The 21,564-nt window shown below is 41.6% G+C and overlaps 1 protein-coding gene across 1 annotated transcript in view; it reads left to right on the top strand.

Annotated features, from left to right (window-relative positions):
- The window catches only part of basp1 (brain abundant, membrane attached signal protein 1), a 50,346-nt gene extending 30,371 nt beyond the window's left edge, over nucleotides 1-19,975 (top strand). Inside the window, exon 2 of the mRNA XM_004569455.3 lies at nucleotides 15,804-19,975. Within this exon, the coding sequence (XP_004569512.1) occupies nucleotides 15,820-16,467 (648 nt within the window). The 5' untranslated portion in view covers nucleotides 15,804-15,819 and the 3' untranslated portion in view covers nucleotides 16,468-19,975. The remainder of the gene's footprint in view (nucleotides 1-15,803) is intronic.
- The last annotated feature ends 1,589 nt before the right edge of the window (nucleotides 19,976-21,564 follow it).

The following is a 21,564-nucleotide window of genomic DNA, read 5'->3' as shown; positions in this document are numbered from 1 at the left end:
GAGCAGAGTCTAAAGCAAGCCCTGGATTGGGAGCTGTTTCATGCCTACTCCTGTGTTTGTAATCCCTCCCTGTACGCTCACTAGGTTTGACCTGGAGTACAGTTATCGCTTGCATTTCTGACAGCCTTGCACTGCAGTTTTATTCCCAATAAAATTCACCATTTCCCTCTGCAGCCATTTTACTCAGTTCCTGATCAGTTTTGTTCTCTTGCAACAGATTCAGAAATGTTTTGAATGATTTAAGTCTGTCGTGGTTTTATACTGTATTTCTGCTTGCTCCAATAAAGTCAGTCCACTTTGTTTCCCACAGATTTAAAACTGATTTCTGCTTGTAGTGGTAGAAGGGAGATGGTAGAAGAAAGGGGGTGTAAGTGTTCACAGTTATATGACATGTCTGCCATTTCTCCTTTGCAAATATTTATTTGTGACACAAAGAGCTGCCTCTTATAAACTGGATGAACTTCGGCGCCACCATTTTAGACAGCAGCTAGGAACAGAGGAGCTTGCTGCGCTCTGCAGCCGGAGTGAACCAAGTTCTCCACCTCTGATAGCTTATTGTAGCCCTCAGGCTCACAGCTGATTTCCAGGAGAAGGACTACCCTTTCCAGCTTCAGTAAAGATAGTGGAGTTGGAGTATGCTCCACCACTGTTTGAGATATAGTAGGGGCAGTGCATTCATTAGATTCTCGTGTTGCTCGGACTATTCTGAAGCCAAAACCTACTGAGTCATTCCGAAGTGTGATGATTATTCGTTTCACTTTTGTAACTGTGAATATCCGCTATATATGACTTCTATAAATAAGCTGAAGATAAAGCTGTTCATTTTGAAACTGTCACCTGAAGGTGATTCATTATACTTATTGCTATATCCATATTTTTATTGTTGGATTCTGCTAGAGTTGTTTTGCATGACTCTTATATACACTTCGGTCATTTTTAATATGGGTATCAAGCATCGTAGCAGTATGTATATGACAGAGAACAAGCAAAAGCAGAACAAGTGCATTTAACCTTTTGAGAAGATCCAGACTTTGTATGAAATGACTTTGACAATTTTTATTGGAAAATCTGCAACCTTGAGTGATTTCTTTATGCTATGTTCAGGATAAACTTTCCAAAACCTCCCGTTACACATACTAACTATCTCCTACTTGCAGTCAACACTATCTGGATCAGCTGTGAGCTAATGGAGCTAAAGTCTCACATGTGAGCTCTTAACTTGGACTCAAAAGCCGGAGACCAAAGGTTGAATGTTATACATACATTTTCCAGACTGATGGTTCCACACAACCTTTGAAACTGCGCCCTACTTGTCAGCTATCGGGATTGTGTTGAGTGCTTCAAGTTCAATAGTGGTTTGAGTGGCGGTATTCATGCAATCCACAAGGATCTCCAAAGATATTTCTACTTGCTGTGTGTGGATTTCTGAGGGTGTATTGAAGACGCCTTTGTTCCTGTAGGCCCCCATAGTTCTCCACGCTGCTAAATCATTGAAGTCCCATTTAGCATGTTATGATGTTTGAACAAGGCAGGAAAGTTAAATCGATGCACATTCTGTAAAAACTCATCCCAAACATGTTTTTCTTGTGAAAGTGTCAAGACTTATATTGACACACACTGTAAGGTTCTTTATAGCAGCTGAGCTGACTGAACAGTACATACAGAGGGTCATTATAGACTTTCCTCCCACAGTGCCAGTTTGTTAAAGTAGCTGGAACCGGAAAGGTGTTCTTTGGCATTTGTGCCATTGTGTCCCTTCTAACTCCTAAAGAAACCATTGGTGTCACATTTAAACTCACTAAGTAATCCTCATTTCCTTTGGCATCCATCTATATCTTAGCCTGAAACTCTTTGTTTACACATCAAGCTTTCTTTGATCTCTAAACCTAACCAGTGACTGAAGGTGAACACCCAACAAACTCATTGATGTGGTCATAAAATGTGAAACTTCCAGACTTCAAATTAAGAGTTCTTTGGAATTAAAACGACGATTGTCATCTTTTGGCGTTTAATATCGTCCCAAAATCTTTCTGGTATGTATTTCTTCTACACCATCAACATCTGGCGCCTTGGGATGAGAACGTGTCCTCGATGTGATGCTGCGGCTACCTCACAAGAGCAATCCGGTCATTCGTTCAGGTCTTATGTACTCAACAATCATGTCTTTAGGAGCTTTGATTTGACTTTCTTACACGTCAACAGGTTTAAAATGGCCCAAGTCTTCAGCTGTAAAAGTAAGGATAAGCAACATATGAAGTTAAACTCCTGAAGTTAAACATTTGATGTGGAGAAAATTAACTCCAGAAATATTTGAAATATCATTTTAAATGTTTCGGATAGATCAGATAAAAGCAAAAGGTGACCTCGTCTGACAAAACATCGGTATTTGATGTCCAGGGATGAAACTGGAGTAATGATTGGACTCATGTAAGCTTGGTCAGATGAAGGATTCTCCGTGCTTTCTCTTTATGTTAACAGTATAGCTTGTCAACAACAAGTTGTGACAGTTAGACTTAATTCATGTTGTGTCCCAGAGACCATGCGGGGGGCAGTCGGTTCATGCTTTTCACTCAGTTCCTCACCGGGCTGCAGACTGAAGCACGTCCCTGTGGACATCACAGCTCACAGGCTGATCCACCTGAGGCTCTTTAGTATTGTCAGCATTTGGTTTGAATGCCATCACATGAATGAATTTCTCCAGAATGAATTCCAAATAGGAAAGACAGTCATTTGTATTCATACAGAAATCACTGAAGTCCTGAGTGTGGCTGAGAATGACTCAGGCAGAGCTCCTCTGAGGCAGACCGGTCAGACATAACTGTCTGTGTCTGGCTGCTGAGGTGGTGGATTTGAGATCATGTAAATATCAAACACGCCTTGGGGTTCAGTGACGAGCCGCTGTCTTTCGTCCTTGGATCTCCTCAAGTCTCTTATCTGTCTGTGAAAACAGAGCAAGTGGCCAAGGCAGCGAAGGCGTCTGACAAATCCAATCAGTCATACTCACCGCAGGGTTGGTGGAACTGACTCTTTTTACAAGTAGCCTCAGTAACCAGGTGCAGTGCTGTGTTCATGTGCCGTTATGCACTCAATAACCTCATAACATCTTCAGACTAGAGGCTATGACAGTACATTTCTGCTTTGTCACCTTAAGTAGTTTTAAAAACCAGAACATTTGTTGTCATTCACACCAGTAGACTTTTGGGGCTACTGGTGTTTTTGATAGCTTGACAGATTTTTGTAAAATATTCCTGTCATACTCTTGCAGCGATATGACTTGTTTTTCTACTCTATAATCAACAGCTGTGTCTGAGTCATTTTGGCCGCCCCCTGTGGCAGTACTGCAACACAAATCATTTCTGAGAGCAGTGCGTCTGACAGAGGTGAAAAGTGTAAAAGCAACAACTTTACAAATGATCAAAGTCAGGTCAAAGCGGACACGAAGGGAAATCAGATGATGATGAGACACAAACAACAAGCTGTGCCTCACTCACTGCTAGAAAAGATGGAGTTTCCACATTACGGGACGCACTGACATAACCTATGCCAGTTCCAACACCGTGGCTTCAAGTATCTGCTAACAGAGAGTAACACAGTTAAATTAATTAGCTGCATTCCTCTCTTTGAGGACAAGAGTGGGAATCATTCTTTTATCTGCAACGCAGCATGATGTCTTTGTAAAGCACATCCAAGAACATAGATTTACTGAACTGGAATTTGTTAGAAAAACAATAAATGACATTTTTTTTAAGGTACTTATGTCAAGATTTCATTTGAATCAACTCTCCTGACCAGTTTGTAATTTAGCCAAAAACAAAGAAAAGCTGTGAGAATTAAAGATGTGAAATATTTAATATTGGGGGGGTCCTGATGGGAAGGGGCAGTTTGTTCTCCAGTTTAGGAGCAGTCACAGCAAAGGCCTGGTCTCCTCTGTGCTTTAATCTGGGCCTTGGGACAGCTCGGAGCATTTGATCCACAGACCTCAGTGATCTTGCAGGAGTGTACCAATTCAAAAAATCAGAAAGGTATGAGGCTAACAAAAAAATGCCAGAATTATTCATGAGCTTTTGGTTAAATGCCACTAAAGCCTTTCATTCAAACCAAACCTTTAATCAAATGGCCTACAGGTTATCAGTCAATGTACAGACAAGCGTTGGGGAAAGAGCGAAGTCCAGAAAAAGACAAAAGGTCGTTCTCAGGGAGCGTTGACTAGAAACTCATGGAAAGTAACACTTTCCAAACAGAGGGGAGAAAAGGCTGCAAACTTGGCAGTTAATTGAAAGCTTGACTCTGAGGGACACCAGACAATCTGGTAAGTGACAAGGGGAAATGGGGAGAGTATATCTGGGGGGGAGGTTGATTGGGTCACCGCTGACAGTTGGTGAATGAAATGGAACAGCAAACTTTGAAAAACAGCAGAAGAATTAAAAGGTCAAATGCAATCAAGCACTTGGGTTCCAAAATAAAACAGGAAGTGACTAAACAGAAATTGTGGTTACATCAGCTGTCTTGGTAAATGTATGTATTGCAGAGAGCTGTGGGTAATTTGCTGGAGCCGCTGAAACTTTGTGAGCACCTGTTTCATCACTTAACAGAGCCTGAGAGGCTGACCTGGATGTGTCACACAGCAGTAAAATCTTTTCAATGTTTCACAGGAGAAACAAGGCCAGGGGCTTTGCCACGTTGCACAGTAAATCAGGATGGAATGACAAAATTATTACAGGTCGGTGCATGCAGAAAGGACAAGTCTGTATTATAGTTTCTTAGAATGAAATGAGAAGAGAAATCAAAAACAGAAACAGGGAAATAATTGTGCTCATAAGACAAGCCTGCAGGCTTTATTTTATTTGCTGCTTCTGATATTTCTTTCCATCAGCAGCAAATGAAGCTGCAGTTTTTCTTTTATCTCTCCCGGGCTCCCTTTTTATTTCTACAGAGGAGTAAATCACAAGGGAATGACCAAAAATACAGCTCATATGGTTGATACTGTAATCGATGCACCAGTTAAGACAGGGTCACTTTTGTAAAACAAATTACAAAACAGTTAGCCGGGTTTTTTATAGGTCTGACACCCCTTCCAGCCTCTCTCCCATGGCTCTCTGAGGTTTGTTTTGCCAGAGATCTCTTCCTACTAAAAGGGAGTCTTCCTCCCCACTGCTGCTAGGTGCTTCCTCATAGGGGATTGTCGGATCATCAAGGTTCTCAAATCTTTCCAGTTCAATACAAAGATCTCTGAGACTCAGCACAGTGTTGTGAACACATTCAGTCATGCATTTTGAAAAGAATAATTTTCATTCGTAGATTCATGAAAAATAACATCTGACTGTTTCCAAGGTCATCATTCGAATCCAAATGTTTGAAATGTGCAGGAACGTGACAAGCAGAGAATTTGTGACGAGTCGCTTCCCTTCCACACAAACTTGCGCCAGCTTTTGCAGACATGGAGGTCATGTGAACATCTAAGGAGGAGAGGATTTAGCAGAGCAAAATGCCACTTAATCCACAGAGATGGACATAATCGCTTTCAGTTCTGTTTTGTTTTGTCTGCCGTTGCTTTCCTCCGCAGCCAACAAAGCGTCGGGATGGATTTTGTATTCAGTATTAAACGTCTCGGTAAGAAGCGTCTCAAAGCGTCTCGCTGGCTTTAATCTCTGCTGAGTGCGTCCTCTGACTCATAAGCAGCAGCTGAACACACAGCGGCCCTCTGTGGTCCCGCTGCACTGATCAATAACCATTTCCAGCCCAGGAGTTTTCTCAAGCTCTGTCAATTTGAGGATTGATTGTCTAAACAGGACTGAATGTGAGTGTGTGTTTATTCATGCCTGCGCATGTGTGTTTATCATTTGTTTCAATGCACATGTTTGTGTGCGTGTCTTCAGCCTGAGGCCAGAATAAGCAGTGGGCAGTTTGTGTGTACTCTGGGTAATTAAACTGCTCTCCAGAACAAAGTGACGACTTTGTTTAGATCGGATCCTGCCTCAGTTTAAAACCCAAAATGATCCACTCTCTGCTGACAAAATAAACAGTGGCTCAATTACAGAAGTTAGAATAAGCAGTAATTCCTCTTTTAGTAAAGAGTCTGACCACCTGACAGACGCCAGGTGGTCAGACTGGGCAGCATCACCTCATCCCCCATCACACTGAACACTGGTGCTCCACAGGGGTGTGTACTGAACCCTCTCCTGTACTCACTCTACACCTACGACTGCACAGCCACTAACAACTCCAACATCATTGTGAAGTTTGCGGACGACACTACAGTGGTGGGTCTTATCACCAACGGTGATGAGACGGCTTACAGGGAGGAGGTCAGCGCCCTGACCCACTGGTGTCAAGACAACCATCTCACCCTCAACGTCGCAAAGACAAAGGAGTTGATAGTGGACTTCCGGAGGTGCAGAGAAGTACACACCCCCATCACCATCAACGGCGCTGCTGTGGAGAGAGTGAGCAGCTTCCGGTTCCTTGGAGTACATCTGGCTGAGGATCTTACGTGGTCAGTACACACAAACAAAACAGTGAAGAAGGCGCAGCAGCGCCTCTTCTTTCTCAGGAGACTGAAAAGATTCGGCATGAGCCCCCGCATCCTCAGGACCTTCTATCACTGTGCCATTGAGAGCATCCTCACTGGATGCATCACCACCTGGTATGGCAACAGCACCGCCTACAACTGCAAAGCTCTCCAGCGAGTAGTGCAGTGCTCTGAACGGATAATTGGAGGTGAGCTTCCCTCCCTCCAAGACATCTACAGGAAGCGGTGCCTGAGGAAAGCGGGGAGGATCATCAAGGACTCCAGTCACCCCAGCCATAAACTGTTCAGACTGCTTCCATCAGGAAGGAGGTTCTGCAGCATCCGGTCCCGTACCAGCAGACTGAGAGACAGCTTCTTCCACCAGGCCATCAGACTGCTGAACACGTCATAGACACCTCAGCTTCACTACTGGAACTTCAACATTATGCACTCCATACTGTATATAAATGCCACTTGTTTTGCACATATTCAACTCTGTATATTTTATATATTTTATTATTATTATTATTATTTATTTATTTTATTTATTTTTTTATTTTTTTACTATTTAATTTGTAAAAATGTGTATACACACACACACACACACACACACACACACACACACACACACACACACACGTAGGAAAATATTTAGTATACACATCCAGAAATGCATACACTATTATATATTGTACATATATTTATTAGTTTCAGGTTGGCCATTCTTGTATTTTGCTCGTTTGTGTTGTTGTGTTTGCACATCTCTGTTGCTTGTGGGGCTCGCACACAAGAATTTCACTCGCATGTGCTGTGCCAGTGTGCCTGCACATGTGATGTGACAATAAAAGTGATTTGATTTGATTTTGATTTAGTAAACTTTAATTGGGTTTTGCAGTTATCGTTTTAATTTGGAATTATAAGTAAGTAAAACTTTATTTATATAGCACCTTTCAAGATAAAAATCACAAAGTGCTTCACAGAAGCTAAAACCTAAAAATAAAAATCAACTAAAAGCAAGTTTAAAAAGATGGGTTTTTAGCTGTTTTTTAAAAGCGACCACTGAGTCCACAGATCTCAGGCTCAAAGGGAGAGAGTTCCACAATCTGGGGGCCACAGTTCCAAAAGCTTTGTCGCCTTTTGTTTTCAGCCTCGTGTGCTGGACAGCAAGCAAGCCCTGGTCACATGACCTCAGGGACCTGCTGGGAATGTATGGATGCAAAAGTTCACTTATATACGTTGGTGCTTGTCCATGCAGGGCCCTGAAAGTCAAGGTCAAAACCTTAAACTGGATCCTGAATTTAACGGGGAGCCAGTGTAGCTGAATCAGCAGGGGTGTGACGTGGGAAAACTTGGAGGACTTGGTCAGAAGCTTTGCAGCAGCGTTCTGAACAACTTGCAGACGCTCCAAAGAGGCTTTACATAAACAAGTAAACAAAGAATTACAATAGTCCAGACGAGATGAAACAAATGCATGAATGACAATTTCATAAGACATAAGATACATGTCTGTCTTAAATACATTTATTACAGAATAAAGACTTTCACCCAAAGTCACCTGCTACAGTGTATCTCATGTCCAAGGCATGTACGAAGTGAGCATGAGTATTAATGACAGTATCATCAGCATACAGGTGTATATATGCTTGAAAGTTCTTACACAAGTTTTTTTTAAAGAAATTAAAGCAAAATTGTTTCTATTAGTTAGTTTTATCTCAACTCTAGTTTAACTTTGACTTTCATTTAACCAAAAACTTCAGTAGACCTTGTATTACTTTAGTCTTAGTGTGCTAGGATGACCTTGGTTATGACTTGTACTTTTCTTTGACTATTTTACTGTATCTGTAGTTCTTTTCATAGATTGTTTAAACAAAGATGTCACTAATTGGTCCTAAGTTTTTCAGAGTGTGATCTAGGTGTTTGAAATCCTGTTTTATTGTAATACAATCAGGACTGTAGTTTACAACGTGAACTTTATGTTGGCTATATAGTACAGGTTGAGCCCATAAATCCATTAGGAAAGTATTTACTGAGGTCACAGAACAAAGGAGACTGTATAGACTTATACAACCACAAGTCGTACCCTCTGTTGGCCATTAGAAAGAATGCAGTTTTAAAATACTTGCTCATCAGACATTCAAGCACTGCTTTCCTCATAAATGAGTGTGCATGGTCACTTTTGTAAAGGACTATCAAATTGCACTTTTTACTGTCATGCACTTTACGGTGTTGTTGGAGAGTCCAACATGTACCTTGTATGAGTGCTGTTGTCCTTCTATCTGTTCTATTAAACAATTAATTGTTTAATGTCTTCATATAGAAAAATATTTCATTAAGCAGTGTACCGAAGCTAACTTGACTAGTTTCGTAGAACTTAGAATAAACACATCTTATATTTCATATATATTCTCTATATGTAGCACCTTTGAACATTATTTTTTAATTTTGCCTCAGACACATGAAAATAACCACACAGCTGGAAGCTACAGTAAAATGAAAAGTGTTTACTGTTGGACAAAAATAGCCGTAGCCGCTGGTCCTGCTGTAGCTTTGACACACGTTGTGCAAATTCAATCCATTCAGGCTGAAATAAAAGAGCAGAGCGTGTGGTGGGAGTGAAGGGAGAACATACTTTTGCAACATCTTTAACTCGAATGTGGAAGTGCTCGTCAAGATCTGGGGTACTGAGCTTTTAAAATAGCCCAGTGCTGTGGGAAAATCGTATCAGTGCAATGTGAAAATTTTGTCTCTTAAAACCCTCGTCATGGACTCCCATCTGTCAGCCACTTGAATACCTCGACTCAGGCTCCTCTGACTGTGCACTCCCAGCATCCTCCGCTCCCTTCTCTTTCTTCCATCCCAGCGCAGAGAGCTTTTTTTTCATTTATTTGTGTCTGTGTGTGTGATTGGGCCAAATTTTCTGCTCCAGTTTTTCTGCCTGTCCGCTCAGCCTCCTGCACTCTCCTGCTGCAGATTGGTGAATCAGTCATTTTAAATCAGCAAGCTGGATGGCAGCGGGAGGCAGTGCTCAGGCCTGTGTTGTGAATTATAGTGTTACATTCGTGTAAAATTTATGGCCGATACTTCACCTAAACCACCCATTTCTCAAACTGTTGTTGGGCATTTGTTGGACCAGTGACAAATTATAGTAAAAATTACGACCCTTGACCCCCTACAGAAGGTTTCTGTCGGCACAAAAAAAGTAGCATGGGTGGGAATAAAAGTCTGACTGAACGAGCAGCAACAGAGTCTAAATCCACAGCAGTCCGGCTGAATTAGATAGCTGCAGCAGCTTGTTGCATACTCGTAGATCTGTTCAGTCTGATGGCGCAGAACTGTTTTAAAATGGAGGTCAGTGTGACATAGGACGAGAAGCTGCTGTTATTGTCCTCAGGGAGAGGATGCTATCTCTGTCAGTGTGTCCTGTGAAACCAGAACTGTGTCCTCAATGTCAGTTTCACTGGAAAAACAGCAAGTGATGCAATCACTACAATGCATTTTTCTCCTTAGAGTCAGTTTTTTTTTCCTTTTGTGTCACATACGGTATCTAATTTATAGGATTTTTTTTTTTTTGCATCATCTGATTAGCTTCAGTGTACATACAATTTAAAAGAAAACTGAATAAAATATTCTGTAGAGGGCCAGAACTACAAATAAACTGCAGAGGAGAAAAATTAAATAATAAACAAATTAATAAATAAGACATTTAATGAATCACAAAGCAAAAATTGACTAATGTAAAACAGAAATTGTCAGAATTCTTTGAACTTTTAATGAAATGTAAGGGATAAAAAATAGAAGGAATACAAGTTCATAACATGAGGGGAATTAGTGGAATCTATTTAATGGGGACTACTGTACTTTTTTTGTACCTTAGCCATTTTTGTCCTTCATCCTGCACAAAAAAGTTCATTTTCTTCACTTTAATAAAGGTTAAAAACACCAAACTGCCATTAGTGCTCCTGCAGTTCTTCCTGTTTTCTGCTGTCAAGCTGATTTCCCAGCAGAGTGAGCGTCCGAGCAGGACAGGGCGTCGGACAGTGACAGCTTTAACCTTTAACGTGTCATCTTGGATGGCAGGAACGCAGAACCTGCCAGGCCGGCAGGTTCACTGCTGCTCTCAGGGCGCGGATTCACGGAGACCCTGGGACCTCCTGGAGACCGCCATCTGCTGGACCGGAGGGACAAAAGAGGGACTTCAGATATTTAGTAGAGAGGAATACAGTATCTCTTTAGAACTGCCGCATTTTATACATGTCTGATCCAGGTGGCATTATGTGGAGACTGTAGCTGAAGCATAAAGGAGCAAAGATGTGGAGAAAAGTGGAGCAGAGCTGAGCAGTGGTGTCGATGTGTGGGCGTGACAGATGACTCGCCAGAGATGGTGAGAGCTGGAGAAGCTCAGCCATCTGCTCCTTCAGGGACTTCTGCTCATCCTAAACCTCTCTGCCGCCTTTTTGACTCGCCAGACACGGACATGATCGTCACTTAATAATCTTTAAATGCTTTTTCGCCGTGCGCCGCTGCTGTAATCAATCGTGGGTATTGTTAACTCAGCAGCTCGAGAGGCTGAGGGATTGGAAAGTCTGTGGCTAAAGGAGGCAACTGCTGAACACAGTGGGGAATAGTAGAAGAAGAAACGCGCAGGTGTGTTAATCTTGGGTGTGTGCAGTCTCAGGAAGAATAAATGGACCTTAGAAAGATGCATCGACGTTTGCTGAGGTCTCTACGGGCTGCTTTTTAAACATGCTGACTGCTCAGTGTTCTTTTATGGGATTTCAATAGCGTCTTTAATTTGACTTTAGCTGAGCTTGAAAGCCTTTTTTTGCTGTTTGTCAGCATCTTCTGGAAACAAATGTACAGTGGCGAAGACTGAACAATTCCAGTAACTTAAGAGTAAAATTACACTCTTCCCTTTCCCCTCACCCAACCATCTGCGGCATATGGCCGTCCCCTGCATGAGGCTTCTTCCTGTTAAAAATGAGTTTTTAACTCCCCACTCTTGGTCATGAAGGATCATCAGATTATTCAGAGTCCTGGGATGACTCCTGTTGGGCAAAGATAAAAGAATCCAATGATGGCAATTTGTTGAGCGACTGTAGGAGTCCCCAGATGTAGTGAGTACCCTTCACTTCTCTGTCGCGTTTTTAGTCTGTCGCAAAGGTTAAAGTTTCACCTATTAAACACATTTTCAGTTAAGCCAGTGAAGTCTCTCTCATCTCGAAACACAGTTATGAAATTTGGAAATGCAGATCAACCCTGGTCAGAGCACAAGAAGCGATTTCACAGTGATGAGATCAGGGATTTCCACAGTTAGAAGATTAGCTTCTTACAACCGTAACAATGAAAGTGTGTCTAAGTGGATTGAGATACTTGATTCCAAATCCTTGCAGAGTGTGAAATAAAAGGTCAAGGAATCGGCGTAAAGATGAACTGATAAAAATAACAAAGGATTCTCTTTTTATGTGTGGCTTGGAAGTTTGTCCAGTGTTTTTTGGACCTTTGCTCTCTGCCTTCTAGTTGCTCATTTTTTACTTCCATTCAAGCCACTAAGATAGAAGTGGCCACCTTTCCTAAGCACTGATGTTATTGTCAACACAAAGCCATGTTGGAAGGTCATAACGGACCATTCACACTTGCTTTTGTGCTTCTGTGACTGCAGTGTGCAGGTTAAATTAAGTCTTTTGTCAGCTGGGGGCCTTTTCTCCTGGTTGTCTCAGCCCTGCCCCAGCTCTTCAAATACTAAAACCACACGCCCAGCAGTGAGAAAGCGTGCCTTTCGTGTGAATAGCCATTGTTTGCCTGATGATCATGAGTCATTGTACTGGCAGCACAAGCCGGGAGTCAAATGATGTGATGCGGCAGAGAGACTTGCATTGTGGGTCGTATAAAGCTGCGGCAGGAACGTTGGCCCTGGCAGATGCCAACTGTTGGACGCCCGCAGGAACATTGCGTGAATAGTGGAGTAATTTAGTCAGTGGCGACAAGGCGATTAGCATTTTGAGTGGATTCACCGTCAGCTCGGCCCGTTCGCAGGGCAAATTTGTGAGTAGCCGGCAGAGTCTCTCAGTGGTCGGGTTTGTTTGGGAGGAAAAGGTCACGTCTGCGTTCAGAGCCGTTTTGACAGATTTCACACTTTTACAAGTGGCAGCACAAAGAGGACGCCTTGGCGTTAACCACATAACTGAGGAATAATAAAAAGGTCTTGTGAAGTCGGTCCGTCAACATGGCCCCATTTGAGACATTCAGTAACAGAGGGCAGTTTTTTTTATCATTTAAAAAGAAAATAATTATTTGGGGGTTTTTTTATTGCTCAGCCAATTCAAAAACATTCTGCTGGAGGTAAAACTCAAAAGGCAACGCAAACGTCTGCACACGTAACGTAACATAGCCTCTTGATTTAAGTTTCTAAGATGGTGATCTTTATCCGTTACCTTGTTGGTAAGGCAGCTGAATTGCATATTTCACATACACTGATGAATTCAAACTGCTTTAAGAAGAATAGCTTAATAAAATTACGACTTTCTTTTTCTCTATTTTAATCATCGGCGTAGAGGGATCTTATCCGACACGCTTCCATCTTTGATCCTTTGCTCCTAATAAGCTTGATTCATTGTGGCATTGAAGTCCTCTCCCCTATGAAGCAGGCAGATGGTGACACTCGTGAAAAAAATCTTCAACTGAAAGACTGAGCCAGGAATCTGCAGGTGTGTGTGTCTATGGGGGTGGGGGTGTGTACTGAGCCTGCACACACACATTTCTCTGCCTGCTTAGTGACTGGTGATTTACAGCGCTCCAAACCAGCCTTTTTTATAGATTCCCTGTGTGCTTCACATCCTGGTTGAGTATTTCAAGGAAATATTCCATCCTGATGATAGAATTTCCTGCAGTACAATTTGAGATTTTCATTTATTCATGAATAACTTGAATGTAGAAATGCTGGGTATGAAAACGTTCATCAGCCAGTTTTGTTGCCCCAAAGATTCATCTTAAAGGTGGCAGGGGGTCAGGCTTTATTAAAAAGGATTACATTGAAGTTTTGACCATGTTTTCAAATTAATCCACTGTTGGGATGAGATATATGACAGAAAATAAGGAAAGAAATTCTCTACCAGGTGCTATTTATTATTCTATTATCATTAATTTTCATGAGATACATGATCAAGGACAGATAACCCATTTCATACATTATCAACCAATATTGTATTCACATTATGAATTGTTATCGGGCAAAAAAGTGCTGCACCAGTAGTTGGTGACCTTCTTTTGAGGCTGTGATCATTTGATTCATATGCAGGAGCTGTAATATGAGGCAGTGTTCATAGTTTTCTCAAGGCTCATCTGTTGGATTTAGCTTGTGTTGCATTAGGTTTGACATCCAGTATCTTGCATCGGGTTTTGGGTTGGTTGGGTTGGTTGGGTTTAAGAAAAGATGACAGCTTCTTCTCCAGGTATTGAGGATGTTTCAAAACTATTTTATCCTACAAAGAGTTAACTTTTAGCTGATCACTTATTTCCGAAGTCAGCACAGGGGACAGATTAACTTGTCTGATTTGTCACTGGCTGCCCTTCCCAACACAACCTTTCCATTACTCCGGTCTTGGGATCAGCACCAGGAGCATACTGTCTCGTGACCCCCTGAGGCTGGGTTTGTGTCTCTCCCTGGTCTTAAACCAGGGATCTGTCTGCCATGAGTAAGGTGCATGCATTAATCACTACAACATGGAGCCACTAGGATGATAACATCTTACTCAGGCGGCTAGAAGGTTGAGGAGTGTGCCTACTGGTGATATGAGGCTAATGAACTAATTGGTCATTCTAAAGACTGAAAACATTTCAGTCAGGTGGGAGACAAACTGCAGAACTTGTATGGCTAATTCGTGTTAATCAGAATTACAGAAACTCATACTTGGTATCGGTTCTCTCGCTTTATCACTACCCATAGGATACTAATCTCTGCACTGAGAAGATTTAACCCCAGAAATCTCATTCTGCACACTAAAACAGCAACTATTATTTTACCCAGTCAAACACAGATCTTTTTTATGTCTACTTCTCTGCAAAAATAGTCTTTCCCATCAACCAAGATAAGAATTTAATTAGCCATGTTCGGCAGCCATTTGAGGAACTTAAGAGACAGTTTGATTTGAGTGTTGTCTCAGTAACTTATTTGAATTTCCTCTTACTGCTGGCATCTGAGCTTTGAAAGCTCTTTTGTACACTTATAATTAGATGTTCCTGATCTGAAAGCTGAAAAACTAGATGTGCCTATTCTGTGTTGTCCAGGATGATGGAATACATGAGCGAGGTCTCTTTTTTGGACTTGTAGTTTAAAGGCTTCTGCATTTTTCTTACAGTGAACATCAATTATTCCGATGACTATTACTTCATCTAGTTTTTTCTCTGTTGTAATATGTGGAAAATGAAAATATCATGCTGTGCTTCTCTCTGGGGGGCATGTGGGTCATGCTGAAAGAATGCATTAAAAAAGTAATTTGAGAGCTGGTTTTCCAGAAATGCGTGGCTTCTGCATACACATTACACGGTCCAGATTTTGCACTTTTTGTCTCAAATAAGAAGTGAAGACTGATGGTGCAACAAAACAACAACCTTTCAGTGGCCAATAGCTTATGAAGATTAGCTCATAACCTCTCAATGTCCACCCGATTCTGGCAAATCTCTTGGGACTCAGGTTAGATTGCATTTTAGCCACATGCCAAACAAATATAGTTTCAGAAAATTTAAATATTTGAAATTTCAATGCTAAAAATAAAAACTCTAATTAAAAAGTAAATGTGAATCTGATCTAACTTCCGGTCTTTGGCTGGTCAATCAATGCATCTACACACCTCATATTTCCCTTCCAGGTCTTTGATTATATGCCTTCCAACACTACAGGGTTAGAGTTCCCGCCCATTCACACCTCTCACTAATATGATCCAGATCCATGCTTCTTCCATTTGCAGTTCTGTGGTTTCTGTTAGTGCACAAACATTGAGCTAAGACTAGCCTGAATAAAACTTGGTGCGGATGATTTTGGATTTCTGGGAAATGTGACTCGTTGCACCTCCTAGTGCTTTAACATGGTATTACATGAAAGTGCAACCCAGCCTAGTTTTAACTTAAGGCGATATCTCTCTAACACAACACACATACGTCTCAGACAGAATGCCATAGCGGTTGTTTGACATGCTGTTAATACATTTTGCTATAGCTTTAATGCATTTTCACCTGAATGCATTCTCTGTGATATAATATCTACTTTTACTAAAAGTCTTATTTTTTCCTTCTCTTTCAGAGGCCAGTGATACAAAATGGGAGGCAAGCTCAGCAAAAAGAAGAAGGGGTACAGTGTAAACGATGACAAGGCTAAAGACAAGGATGCCAAAGCAGAGGGGGCCTCAGCAGAGGAGAGCGAAGCACCGAAAGACAACAAGGACGGGGCTCCAGCTGCCGGTGATGCTAAGGAGATAGCTAATGACACGGCAGCCAAGGAGGCGCCAGCAGCTGATGCCGCGGCACCCAAAGAGGAGGAAAAGAACGCAGCTCCTGCCGCAAAGGAGGCAGAGAAACCTGCCGCCAACGCTGAGCCCAAAACGGAGGCGCCCAAGAGCGCAGAGCCCGCCAAGGCCGAGGAGAAACCAGCCGCCCCTGCCCCGGCCAAAGAATCGGCCCCGGCCGCGAAGGAAGCCGAGGCTAAGGCCGCAGCACCCACCCCTGCAGCCGAGAGCAAAGATGAGGCCGACGCCAAAAAGACTGAGGCCCCTGCGGCACCAGCAGCCAAAGCCGAAGCGGCCCCCGCTGCCTCCCCCGACCCCAAGCCTACAGAGGCAGCGGCAGCTCCCGCCCCAGCAAAGGAGGCCACCCCTGCTCCTAGTTCAACACCAGCCGCCGAACCTCCCAAGGAGGCAAACGCCACAGAGGCACCAAGCAAGGATCAAACCGTAGCAGTTCAAGATTAATGGACAGCCACTTTTCGGAAATGAAGAAATAAATTACCTAACTCAACAACGATGAAGATTAAAAAAGAAAGAAAGAAATTTACTAGTCCACCCATATTATGATAATAACAATAATAATAATAATTGTAATGATGAAGATTTGTTGATCGAGGAGGACTGAAGCAACCACCTGGAGAAGTTTCCCACCGCTGCAGATGATTATTGCTATTATTATTGTTATGTTTTATTCTATTTTTTTTCTGCCGTAGTATTTGAACTTTGATACGAGTGTATGTCGGCCATACGCCTCGCCATTTATCCGCCATTCCTCTCGCTCATACAGTCCCACAAAGTTTGGCCTGATTCCCACGTCAGCCCACAGAAGGCTCCTGCATTCGATCTGTGGACGTCTAAATTTTGGGGTTCTGATGGAGGGAAGGGGAGAGGTTAAGAAAACACCTTACCAGCTGGACTCAAGTCGAATCTGTCCCCTCTTCGGCTCTCCCTCTTCCTCTCATCCTCCTCGTCAGAATATTGTGATTTTGGCTCTGGCCTGGTACCTCCAGCTTTTCAGTGCTGTGGAGTCGTGGTTGTGGTCGTGCGTGATTGTGTGTGGTATTGTCGGGTTGTGTTGCTTCCTATTTTTCTCTCTAAAAAGATCCCACTTTCTTTGAAGAGCTTTTACTTGGAGATTCATTGTGAGGACTGGGAATTTTCAGGCTTTCTAAGGCATTTCGCAAGGTTGGTAAAGGTGGGCTTTGCAGAGAAAAAAACAACATTAGACATTAAACAGTTGTAGGATTTTTCAGATAAACTTCTACATTTTGTACTGAAACCCTTAGCTATATTGTTAGTAAACTAAGTGGGTTTTTTAACATTTGTATTGCTTAGATAATCTGCAAAGCCTCGCTGAAAAGATCTCTAAAATGTTCTTAGAAAGTTCAATGCAAGCCTCTCGTCCTCGAGCAAAATCTGAAGACAAATTAGAGTAAAAATTATCGTATACGTTTTTTTTGTTTGTTTGAAAAGACATATCTTTTGCTGACCTGGGTGAAGTAGACAGTACGGTCACATCTTAGAGGTTGTTTGAACTTGCTTAAAATACCAAGAAGGTGATGTTTGCTCCTTCATGGGTAGAGCTCAGTTAGTGAATGCTCAGTTGTGCCTTTGTAACCTAAATAGACAAGACTGGCACTCAAACATCCTGTGATTGTCTGGAAGACAAATCATTTCCTTAGCGAAAGTAAAAGGGTGTAAAACTGACTGCAAGATACACTTTCGATTCAAGTATTAGCAGCACAATATGTTTCTGAAAAAGTCAACAGTGGATTCTTTTACTTTGAAATAAAATTGTTACATGCTCACATACAATCTCCTGACACGGAAATTTCAACAGTTAAAAAAGACACTATCCAACTAGTAGAGCCGTTTCATATTCAAGTTTAATGGCCCTACCAGAGCAAACCTTACAGCACTAAAGCAGTCTGCCCTGTTGAGCAAACCTCACCCTTTTGGTATCAAAGCAGTGAAAAGGCCTTAAGCGAGAGCGCTCACAATGCTGTTTGACCCAGGTCTGATTTACTGGGTTTTGAATCAGTGTAGCTTTCCACCACTAACAGTCTGATACCACTGAAGAACAGGCAGGAGGCAGGATTTCAGCAAACGATCAGAGCCATCAGCAACCAATTCAGTGTAATATGGTCCATGTTTCTAAGGCTGGAAGGAAAGGCCTTGCACATGGAAGGGAGCCTCTGATTTAGTCATTATCGCCATTCGTGCATTTTCCTTTACTGTTTGGAAATATAGGTTACATGTATGTACATCTGTGCAGTGGTGGAAGGAAAAGTACTAAAGTACACCTTTGATACATTAAAAACTAGCAATATTGATAGATGTCTCCACCCAAATTTATTTTTACTGTAAACACCAAGCACACTTTTGAAAACACCCAGCTTCCACCGCTTGAGGAACTTTTTTTAAAAGCCAAAACACTTTGGTGTAAAACCGTAAACAGTGTGAGACTTTGAAAGGATCATGATATCTTTGGTCATGGCAGTGGAGTCCTGCAAACAAAAATAGCTTGGGACTAAACTTCCACAGCAAAACTTTAGGATTCCAGCAAAGGAGAGACTTAGGTTGAGTTGCGATGGACGAGGGGAGGACGATGTAGCATAGAAGAAAGTAGAAGAGACATAAATGGCACGTGATCCAGTGGGTATGCCAACAACAGTATGCATCAAATATGACGTCTTACCCAAGTGTATTAGAACCACATTGCACAGTGTGGCTCAAATTGCATGTATGGAGACCTTTAAGGGTTTTTAGTGGGAGTAATCTTGCACAGAGATGGATGCTTAGAAAGCAGCAGTTGTGGTATTGACTCCATTCTTGGTTTTTCAGTCGTGTTCATCACTTGTGCGAGTAGGACGTGGCGGTTGTTCGGCATGGTGTTAACTCCACCCATCCTCCGCTACTAATGAATTACCTGGTTAAAAAAGTTAAGGTGACATTACAGCGTTTTACAGAGCTGAGCATCCTTAAACTCTCAGCAACCAGCAAAAACCAGCCCATTCAGATTCACACATGTGCAGGTTTACGGTGATACTGAGACAGTTCTAACTTGCCACATGTGGACGTTTAAAGACCCCATAGCATCACTTTTAAATGCACTGGTTATGTGTAACCCAAATCTCTGTCTTGTACTAAACCTGTGTGCATGTGCGTCATGCTGCTTGTGTCTTTAGCACAGTGCAGTTATGCAGCACTCTCAGTGCAAACTAGTGAAAATAGAATACACTGGCCCAGGAAAGACAAAGGAGGGATTTTTATCATTGATACTACAGTAGAAACATTTTGATGATTATCATATGAGATGAAAAAGGAAGAAATGACAGTGAAAGAAAACCAGCAGGACAGATGGAAGGAAGAACGTGAAGGACAAGAAAGCTCAGATTTTAGATTGTACTTCATGATGAACACAGTGGACGAAGTAGTACGACTTTATTGAGCTAAATGCTTTTGCACAAAACAGTCAAGTAAGGTACCAGCAACCCAAAATTGTGCTTGGCTTATTCAAACCAACATTCGTCTTTCCACCTTTGCATGTATGTAAGTATATGTATATATATATTTAGTCATCTCAGCCATCCATCTGCCACTTTTCAGTTCCATCCATGTGACGTTCAGCGTTTTCCTCCCAGCACTCGTCAAACCGTAGCAGAAACAAACACTCGAGGAGCGCCGCTTGTCACTTGGCTCAGTTTTTTCTTCCTCTCTTGACTCAGTAACTTGCATGTCCGTGGTTGGGTGAACCTGTAGTCCTGTCTTTTTGGTCAAGTGGAAAAAATAATAATTTTTCAGTCTGCATCCATGGCAACTACAGTTGATATTTTCATCCCATGTTTCATCACTGCTACTTCCACACCACACGTTCAGACAAACAAACAAAAAGATGATATGGAAATTGATGCATTCAAAATTATATGTACTTGTATAAATGGTGGAACAGTAATAAAATGTACTAAATTGACTTGAGGATTCTGTGCAATGCAATTTTTTTCAAATGCACTCCAGACACATCAGAGTCACACCTGCCAATGAGGCTGATACGTTATTGTTACATAGTAGCATTTGAACAAACAATTTAATGCAGCGTTAGGACTATTGTAGAAGAAGAAATTAAAAAGTGAAAGTACATTTGTGAATGTGATAAAAAAAAAAAAGGTCAGTTAAGCCATATTTCATTGTTCGACTGACAGAGTATCTAGTGATTCTAAACTTATCTCAAGCTATCCTCAAGCAAGCTTAGAAAGTAACACTGATTCTACGTCTTTAGGTTTCATAGGTTGGAAATTACATCAGGTATCTCTGTGATACAATCAGTTTAGTCTGAAGACTTTATATGCATCACAAACATGCGTTCACTAGAACTTCTCAAGCCTTCAAAATGATTTCAGGATTTCTACAGCGATAACATGTTGATCTTAATTGTAAACAAATCCGATCTGACTATTAGTAATGCACTATTTTAGTCTTTTTAGATTTCATATGTTTATTGAACACAACAGGAAATCACAGTCCAGAAAATATATAAATGGTGTGTGCTAAGGCAGGCAACTCATTTTACATCGTGGGCCATGTACAGCTCAGATGATTAAAGTACCATTTCTGTTTAACTACACATTTCTTTTCTGACACATGTCAGTATAAGAAAAAGAAGACTGAGTTCAACAACATGTCTATATTACAAAGAAACCCTGTTGTAGTAAAGGTAAAAGCAGTGACTCATTGGGCCTAAACTGAAAAATAAATGTGTAAAATTACAGAAAATTCTGATTGCTGATTGGCCAGACGATCCTGTAATTGGAGCATTTTTGTTAATTCACAGAAGATTTTCTATTTTTATTATTGATTTATAAAATTGATATTTCCATAGCCCATAGTGAAAAAAGCAGGACCATCTCTGTCATTGAATTGTTTATTACTTTATTGTAGTATGAAAGGCCACAGGTGAGGTCTCCTCCTTCACATGTTCCAAAGCTGTCCTTTGGGCTGGATTGGAATCTTCACCTGGGCAACTGTGGTCCCTGGTCCTTATGTTTGATACCCCTGTGCTAAAATATCCACTAAAAGCTTTGTAGAGGTGTACCTGCCTATAAATAAATCCATATTAAGTCAGGTTAACGACTGCTGTCCTTAAGCCACATGTTGATCACAACAACTGTCACAGGACCTTACAGGAAGCATTAGAGGGATGCACAAAGGTAAAAAAGGCCACACATGTTTAAATACACAAATGATCCAAAGCAGCGAATAAGAATAAGAAATGGAAAAATGCAGACTGTTGCTACTCTCCATAGCAAAAAGCATCTGCAAGGGTCAGACCGAGAACTCAGCATGCAACACTGAGAAAAGCACTGGAGCAACATCTGCACAAAACACTAAAATCTGATGGTCAGTTTTTTATTTCTAGGATTATTTATATCGTTATATATAATCACTTGTGTTGGACATCAGTATCAAAAGGTTGCCAAAGAGAAACTCATGTGTTCTTCACAAGTTCTTCTGTTCGCCTCTTGCCTCTATCACCTTTTCCCATTGCAGGCAAATCTGAGCAAA

This window comes from Maylandia zebra, linkage group LG18 (assembly GCF_041146795.1).
Source record: "Maylandia zebra isolate NMK-2024a linkage group LG18, Mzebra_GT3a, whole genome shotgun sequence".
NCBI classification, from domain to species: domain Eukaryota; kingdom Metazoa; phylum Chordata; class Actinopteri; order Cichliformes; family Cichlidae; genus Maylandia; species Maylandia zebra.
Note: the sequence above shows the minus strand (reverse complement) of the source record. Positions and strands in the feature narration are given on the sequence as shown.